We start from the raw sequence: 9502 nt of genomic DNA on the forward strand, positions 1-9502 counted from the left end.
GTAAATAATTATAAAAATATGAGTTATATATTATATCAGCATAGTAATCACGAATCACTAATGCGACATTATTTTTTACATCAAGAACGAAAACTTACTCAAGTTTCATCTTTCACAATAGTAATATACCGTCCGTGGTAATCGGATTACAATATGACTCACAACCACATGAAAATGGTTGGACAAATATATTTAAACGCTAATTAATGTAATTACCACATTATTAATATTTAATTAAAAATATAATTTATACTTATTGTATAGGTTATACTTATATCACTAAAACAATAAAAACTCAAGTAGGTTTTAAATTAAAATACCAATCTATGTTCAAAGTTTAAAATATATATACCTATTAGATACAATATTTATGTTACCTGCATTTATACTTATCTTATAATTTTCAATCATTGACAATAATATTTTGTTTCTAGTATGTATAATAGAGTAAAAATTAAATCCCTGAAATAAAATATTATGTTTCCTATATAATATTTTGACGATAGTTTAAATATTAATAATAATCATTATTAGGAGTCATTTTTACAAGTTTTACTTATGTATTTAATATAATGATGTTTCGAATGATCGATACGTCAAATGATACAAATAATGTAGTGAATGTAAATATACAAATTATTTCAAAAGAACCATTAAGATATTATGTTGTTTCAAATAGTGATATGAAACAAAATAATATATTTGCTTATGTTTGAAAATTATTTATTTTATATTAATTTTTTTTAATGATAAGTATACCACCTATATTATAAGTATATATTTGTAATTAAATATTAATAATGTGGTAATTAAACTAATTAGCTTTTAAAAAGTGTTTGTTCAATAATTAATGTCATGGAGTTGTGAGTAATATTGTAGTCTTGGGATTATTTTTCCTATTACTTTTGGCTTTTCATTAACTTCATTGTTAACTTACTAAATTTTTTTCTTAATTAACGTGAAATTAACGAGTTAATTTTTCATTTTAAGAAGTAAGTTAAGTTAATTTATTTTGTTTTTAATTTTATTATATTTCACTATTTCAGTCTATTTCGTTTTCATGTCAAATAATATGTATCGTAAATTGTTTAAAGTTAAAAATGTATATCATTTGAATCTAAATTATATGGAAATACCGTATGAATTAATAACACTATATCCTATAATTTAATTTTGGGTTGGAAAAAAATTAAGTACGCTAGCGCTGTATAAATAAAATTAACTTTTTTTTAACTTAATAAAAAGTTAATAAAAAGTGTGTATTAACTTTTAACTTAACTGAGTTAACCTATAGTTAAATTAACTTTTAACTTTTTGTTATTGATGCATATTAACTTAACTTAACTGAGTTTAAAAAAATCATTAACTTGCCCAGCCTTGCAGCTAATGATATTTACCATATTTGCACAGAAATATATTGGTTTAATAAATAGTTATTGGTCCATTAAGTTGAGTTATCGAATCGATAAAAATTAAAATACGTTACACAAAGCCATAAAACCTTATTGCATCAATAAGTTATCAACCGTTAGTAACATGTCGATTCAATAACTATTATAGGCCCGATTTTCGTCCAATTAGTTTTTAATTTAATGAATATAAAATATTTTCTGTTATCAATACAATTATATAAATAATGGTTTGTGCGACGATTTTTATTATTTATCTATGAATAATATAACCGATAAAACTTATGGAGCCAATAATAAATATTGGATGAGATATAAGAAATAGATAAGAAATACAGTTGCATTTTTGAAAGTGTATTAATATTTTGGAAACAATTGAACAATTGATTTTTTCTAGGGGCTGGGGGGGATGCTATGCCATAACTATTTACCGGACCGGCTATTCACACATAAAAATACTGGTTGGTCGGTGCGTAGTGGTGTGGAGCACTGCGCCGAAGTATTTTGGTGACAGGACGTCTTATAATTTTATAGTACGTATCTGGCGCTCACAATTATTTATTTATCAACGGAGTTAGAACCCAATAGAACAATACAATTTATAGTAATAAATAAATTTGAATAATATAACATAATCGTTAAAGTAAGCAAACAATAGAATGGATCAAATATACAAATAGTAATTATAAAAAAAATTAAAAATATTAATAAACAGATTTCGGTATAGTTATTAATAAAATCTTATCAGTATTTCGTAAAACCAGTTCATAGGTATAAAAAATTTAAGTGACCTTTAGTGCCACCAAAAAGGACTTATTGACCGCAACACTGCATCAGTGCAGGACACAACGTTTTATACGTTACGAGAAAAGTGGTAGGTATTACCACAGGACAATTTAAAGAAGCCGAACTCGAGCAGCTGAATCTTGTATATCTGTGATAAATTATGACCAGTTCAAAAACATGGAAATGACTAACAAGGTCGCCCACCCACCTGTTTGTTTACCTGTGTCACGGACACGTTTTATGCTGTCGCGTCCATATGGCCTTAGTACGCGATTTGGCCAATTCACGCTGTGTCGTCATTCCGTGCGGGTGTAAGTTATACCGTGTAACTCGATACCAATCATGGATTTTATTACGAGAGTCAATAATATGTTATCGATTAAGAGTATTATGCTTTGTTATACGATCGTTGTTCTGACTGTACACGTAATTGTCGTAATTTTCTGTTGAATTTGTGAATTGCATGTACTTTACCTAAATTGTTTAATACTGTATTTATAATATCAAGAATGAACAGAAAAAGGTATCTTGGTAAAAAGTCCAAGCCTTTTGTAAAATAAAAAAAAAGGCACTAGTGAGAAGCAGTTGAGGAAAAATAATGTACCTAAAATGGTAAGTTCATTTGGTATATTATTGATTTTTAATTTTGTATTTTGGTTCTTATATGATATTTTTTTATAGGATAAAACTAACTTGAATACTCCACACAAAATGTTGTCCTTAATTGGTTATACCGACGCAGTTTGTAAGTAAATTTATTATGTTAGTACCTTTATAGTTTATTCCTAATTTTAGATTTTGAGTGAAGTGAAGAATGCATAATATAGTAATGAGTAATTTCGACATCCACGATAACTTAATATTGATTCTAATTTTAGATTTACAATGATGTGTGTTTTTTTTAAATTTAAAATTTTTTATAATTGTATTATTTTCTTCAACAGCATTTTGTTTGATGGGAAAAAGAATCTAGTTAGTGTATTTGGGAGGTCAAAATTTAAAATTTCCAATAGTTTTCAAAAGCACCGGGAAAAACAACATAAAAATAAAATTTTTGGCAAAAACGATTTTGGTTTTTTGGTGTAACTCTTAAACAAATAGATGAAAAATATTAAAAATACATAGGCACGTTTGTTTTTATATAACCATTCAAAGTTAAAATGTTAACGTAATTTATCAAATTGGAAATTTACAAATTATTTAGTAGATAAAAATGTATAAAATGTTATAACTAAAGATTAAAAATTTAAAACAAAGTTCCACGTAAATAAATCAAATTTAAATTACTTTATTCAAAATAATATACCATTAAATATACTTAGTAATATCATAGGCTGGCCGACTGTCTTCGCTATAAGAATCGTTTTTCTTATATAAATGATTTTATATTATTGAATTCAAATTTAAGCAAAGCGACACCCATTAGCTCACTTTTTTTAGATTCTGGGTGGAACGATGAATGTATTGATTTTACAATAATGTGTGTTTTTTTTTATTTTTTTATATTTTTTTAATTTTTTTTTATTTTTGTGTCTGTCATCACCTTTTAGGACAGTAAAAGTGCTTGGATTTTCTTCAACAGTAACTTTTCTGATAGGAAAGTGAATCTAGTTGGTACTCTGAGGTGTCAAAAGTAAAGTAGTTTTCAAAAGCGATGTGAAAAACAAAAGAAAAATTAAGGAAAAACGGGAATTTTTACGCAAAATCTGTTTTCGACAAAATCGATTTTGGTTTTTGGTGTAACTCTAAAACAAATGACCGAAGGGACATGCAATTTTGACTGAATGTTTATAATTGCATTTCCTATACATCATAACATTTTCCAAATATTTTGACTTATTTTGAGCTGTTTACGGACATTATCAATTTCCATTTTTTTTAGTTTTTTTTTCTATAAATATCAATAAAATTTTATCTGTTGAGTAAAAAAGCTTGAAAATTTAATAGAAGGCTCCTAGGTTATTGTTTCAAAGGCAGATGAAAAAAATTAAAAATCCTTAGTCACAGTTTTTATTTATAAGCATTTAAAGCTCAAATTTTGACAAAATACGGAAAAATCACGAAAATTAGCAAATTATTTTGAGTGGAGAATTCATTAAAATTTTTCTTTTTAAATCTAAGATTTGAAAATATAATACAAGACTATCCATAAGTTAGTCTACCTTTATCAAAAAAAAAAATTTTACTTTTTGAGCTGTTTACGGACATTGTCAGTTTTCAATTTTTTTAGTTTTTTTTCCATAAATATCAATAAAATTTTATTTGTTTGGTAAAAAAAGCGTGAAAATTTAATATAAGGCTCTTGATATATCGTTCTAATAGCAATTGAAAAATATTAAAAATACATTGGCACAATTTTTTTTATAAGCATTTAAAGTTCAAATTTTGACAAAATGTATCAAATTTAAAGTTTAATAATTTTTTTGTAGTTAAACATTTATAAAATGTTCAACTTTTATAGCTAAGGATTGAAAATTGAAAACAAGGCTCAACGAAAATAGGTTATTTATAAATTACTTTATTCACAGTAATATCATCAAATATACTTTTTTTAGTAATTTAGTAATTTAGTAATATCATAGGCTAACTGACCGTTTTCGCTCAGAATCGTTTTTCTTATACAATGATATTATATTATTGAATTCAAATTTAACACCATCCATTACAGTGACCCACTTGTAACCTGATTTACAGCAGAGCGACATCCACTTACCCACCTATTTTTTTTTATACACACAATGTCGCAATGACTTTTCATAATATTAGGTGTAATTATAATTCAATGATATCTGTCAGCTAATAATATAATATTATTTTTCAAATACCTACAATCAATAAACTAAAATCGTTAATCTTCGTTTAAGTATAAAATTTCGTCCGAATCTGAAGCTAAATTTTTAAATCTTTAGCTGTATAAAAAATGTAACAATTTATCAAAATCAAAAACTAGTTTTGCGTAAAAATCTGCAGTTTTCCTTAATTTTTTTTCCAATGTTTTCGAACCAACTTTCATTTTTACCCCCTTTAGGCCTAAAGTACCACTGAAGTATACAATTAAAGAACTTTTACTGATACCCTCAAAAATAATTGAGCGAGTTCTACGCGGAGTACGTAAACGTGTTTTGTCTATGTTGTGCGTGGGCCAGAGAGAGAAAACGCATTAATGCAGAATCATATTTTTATGTTTTTAAGTAATGTTAGAGTAAAATCACCCATCACAAAAAAGATAGAGAATAATATTTTTAATAGAATGACATACCTTTCGATTTTATATTTTATTGTTATTTGACTTTGTATTCAAATTTCAAAATAAACAAAAAATGTTGCAAATTTAAATTATGTTTAAATTGTTATGAGACAATATTTATACAAAGCGATATGTCATTTCCTCAAAAATATTATTCTTTATATTTTTTGTGATGGGTGATTTTACTTTAAGATTACTTAAAAACATAGAAAGATGACGTATCATTCCGCGTAAATGCGTTTTGTCTATGTTGCACGTGGGCCAGTGAGAGAATACAAATAGTGCGCTGACATTATCTTAAGAGGACGTCGCACTCTCACGTGTTGCCCTCGTCTTACACACGTACGACATGGTCAAATCGCGTTTACGCAGTCTGAGAACTCGCTCAATTTCGGTATTCGAATAAAAACAACTATTATAAAAATGAAATATAATAATATTTCGATGTGCAAGATGGTGCAATAAAATATTTTTAAAAATGTACAGGTCATGTTTAAAAAATGCTGAAATGGTCGTTAGGTATTTCTAAACAATATATTATTGATTGTTAATATTCGGCATAATGAAAAAAAATTGGTCTTGGTCTTTGAAACAGTAACTTTTGTCTGGTTTTTTATTTCAACGTTTTCGTTGTATTATCGACTATTATAATAATGCATCACTGTATAGTGTATATAAGTATATAGATAACGCTATTAGTCGTCTCTTCACCACTCGACCCCGCCGACATACGCATCATCGTCTACAATGTAGGTACAGTGTAATCTTAAATCTTTGGCCTTTGCCCTTTTGGCTTATCGCGCTACCGGACGCGCCGCATGGCCATAGAGTAGGTAATATATTGTGTAATATATGGTTAATTGGCTACAACACGTTTGGGCATCTTATCCCAAATTGCGACACGTTTGGGCACTCTATATCCCTAAAAAGATACTGCACGTTTGGGCACTAAAATGTAAAATGTATATACCTTTGTTTAGAAAGTATATAAAATATGTACATACATACATAATATATATATATACAAATATACATATATATATCCAAATAATATAGGTAAGTATATACTGTATATCTGTATATACCTTTAATCCACCTTTAATCCATTATTTTTCATTAAAAACTAAAAATTACAAATTTATTTATTACTATTTATTATTTTTTATGTAACTTCCTCTTCTTTAATCTTGCCTTTAAACAAAACAAAAAAAAAACAAAAATTTCAATTATAAATGAAAATTGTGTTTATAATATATTAATCTTACCCAAATAAATTACATTGTGTGACTAATATTTTTCATATATTTTCAAATGTAAATGAGCGCCGATTTTTCGCTATAATAATATGTTGTAAACGAACGCTCGACATCAACAGATGTTATTGGAGCCAATTTATAGTATTTTAAGTCGTTCTTCAAGATTTTACATTGATTCGTCTATCTTCTAATATATTAGAAATATTTTCAATAATATTAAATCCTTCATTTTTGACAGTACGTTTACTAATTATTTAGTATATACATCGTATATTATAGGTACATTTAGCTATTCAGCCGCGTTTCGAATGCTGCGTATTCCGCAGCGTTTCCGTCGAATTAAAAATGCATTGGTTTATATCGGAGCAGCTATATACACGACGGGGGGGGGGGGGGGAGCTATACTGAGGGACGATACTGCCGACCTTCGACTGCAGATAATAATAATTAATAATAATAACGTCTTTAACGGTCGTTACGAAAAATTTTTTTCAGTCACCAAGCCTCGCGATAAAAGCTATGCAAAATAATAGCTTAATAATTTCAAACATAGAAATTAAAAAAAAAAAAAATCGTTGTTGCTCAGCAATCAAATATATTATCATTTACAAGGCGACATTTTTGTCGCCCAGTATACCTATTAGTTAAAACATCCACTGTTATGGAGATTCATTTCGGTAGACATTTTTCTAGATTCATCGTTGGGCAACCATACTAATCGTGTCTAATACACACTGTTTCTAGTCTTTATCGATTAATAGATAAATGACACTAGCCGAATAAATTCAGATAACGCATAATTACAATGTAATGGATAGAGCTATATACACCATAGAGATATTTGACACCAACATGGCCGCCATCACGGATTGTACAATTCATATTATAATAGTATTAATTTATATTTTTATATCTGTGTCCGCCATTTATAATAGTCAATAGTTGTTCCATTGTCACCGTCGACGCGACACATGCGCAACAACGCGTTGTTCCATATAATGAAACCGTAGGAATAATAGTTGTAAGTGTGTATGAAATGTGAATGAAACGGGTGGCGGCGATGGATCGCGGAGCCGCGGCATCGGCACGACGCACGCGCAGCAACGCGTAGTTGCCTCCATTATTATTGTTACGCCGTCGTAATCGGCTCGAGCGTATTGCTCACGACGACCATCCGTTGTGCGGCGATGGATATTATATCAAATCTAAAACGCGTGCGGCCCACCGTCGGCGGTTTGTCGTCTGGTACAACGCGCGCGGGCACCCGTCGTCGCGGCAAGGCGCTGTAGAGGTTAGGACGTTAGGTTATGGAAGGGCCCGCGTATTATGGCGGCAAGAGTTGTTGTTGTTGTTATTGTTGCCGTTGTACGAAAAACGTGGTGTCGGTGGGCGTCACACGGACGCGTCTCGGTCGTCAGTGTAGCCAAAACTAGTCGCGGGCCGCGGCGCGTCTCACAGGGCCGTCATCCGTCGTAAATGTATGGGAATGTTTACTTATTGTTACTAAAAAATACTACGGCACGACATGATTTGTTTTCGAATATCAATAACGTAAAATCGGTTTTAAAATGTTTCGTGACCTATCATGAAGTGATTCGCCGTTGGCCTGTCGGTAATAACGTCCGAATGCAGTGAACCACTGGTTTGTTTATTCATATACATCTCACCGTTGACGCCGCCGCCGCCGACGATATCTCGCCGCCGCCGCCGCCGCCGCCGCGTATCATTCTGGCAACGACCGGACGTTCATTGTAGTCGAGCGGTTTTCCATTGCAGCAACGCAAGTCGTTTATGTTCCTTGTGTTCGCTCCGTTTCTCAAGCGTCGGTCTCCAAGCGTCTAGTTGCATCTTCGCTGATCCTGTCGTGTAGATCGCCGTTTTGCACGCCACAAAAGTCGATTAAACAATCATTGAAAAGTAAGGTGTCTTTTCAAATATTCATAACAGTATACCCACTTGTTGTACATGTAATTAAAAAAAATCATAACTGCACGTAATTTAATTTTAAAGCTCAAACATCACAATCCTCAGTAGATCACTAGAAAGCCTATCTTAAATATTTTAGTGTTTTTCTATATTTACCAAGGCATTATCATTAATTATGTTGATGGTACTTTTGTTTTAGAAAAATGGCGTCTGCATTGCCATCTACATCCGCCAACGGTGGGTCACCAAAAAGTGAGAAGCCGAATAAAGAAACCGATGACAAGGTGGACCCTTACATTCGTATACGTGTAATAACTTCCGATAGGTCCAACGAAGTACATTTCCGTTTGAAACTATATGTATCGATGAGCCGTATGAAACGCGCATACGCCCAAAAGTTGGGTCAAAACGCTGATGAGTTGCGTTTTGTGTTCGATGGTCATCGTATTACTGATTTCGATACACCAAAATCACTGGGTATGGTCGATGACGATGTTGTCGAAATATATCAGGAAAGAACTGGGGGAGGTATGTAATGTTTGTAATCAACAATGATTTATTTTTATCTGCATATGTTCATTTAAATTACCGTATGTTGAACTAAAGTTTAAAAAAAAAAAAATGTTATTTCAAATTATTAAATTTATTGCAGAATGTAAATTAAATAAATGTAAGACTTCAAATTTTTTTTAAAAATATTTTTTATGTATTTAACATAATTAGGATTAATATACCTAAAACTAATAATTTGTAATATATATACATACAATATTAATCAATTAAAATATTCATAACATAGTTTCTTAATTTTCAAATAATAATCTACCAATTATAGATGTAGGTAATACAATTTAGTTCCTTTAACTATATTTTTTTTT

At 30.0% G+C, this 9502-nt stretch overlaps 1 protein-coding gene across 1 annotated transcript; it reads left to right on the forward strand.

Annotated features, from left to right (window-relative positions):
- The first annotated feature begins 8827 nt into the window (after nt 1–8827).
- On the forward strand, nt 8828–9160 carry LOC132937135 (small ubiquitin-related modifier-like). The gene has a single exon (XM_061003967.1). It carries the CDS (start codon nt 8828–8830, stop codon nt 9158–9160), a length of 333 nt encoding a protein of 110 aa, XP_060859950.1.
- The last annotated feature ends 342 nt before the right edge of the window (nt 9161–9502 follow it).

This window comes from Metopolophium dirhodum, chromosome 1, assembly GCF_019925205.1.
Source record: "Metopolophium dirhodum isolate CAU chromosome 1, ASM1992520v1, whole genome shotgun sequence".
In the NCBI taxonomy this organism is placed as follows: Eukaryota; Metazoa; Arthropoda; class Insecta; order Hemiptera; family Aphididae; genus Metopolophium; species Metopolophium dirhodum.

What these genes read in the sequence shown, in the direction of transcription:
- LOC132937135 (XM_061003967.1), top strand. Translation starts at nt 8,828, where the DNA reads ATGGCGTCTGCATTGCCATCTACATCCGCCAACGGTGGGTCACCAAAA.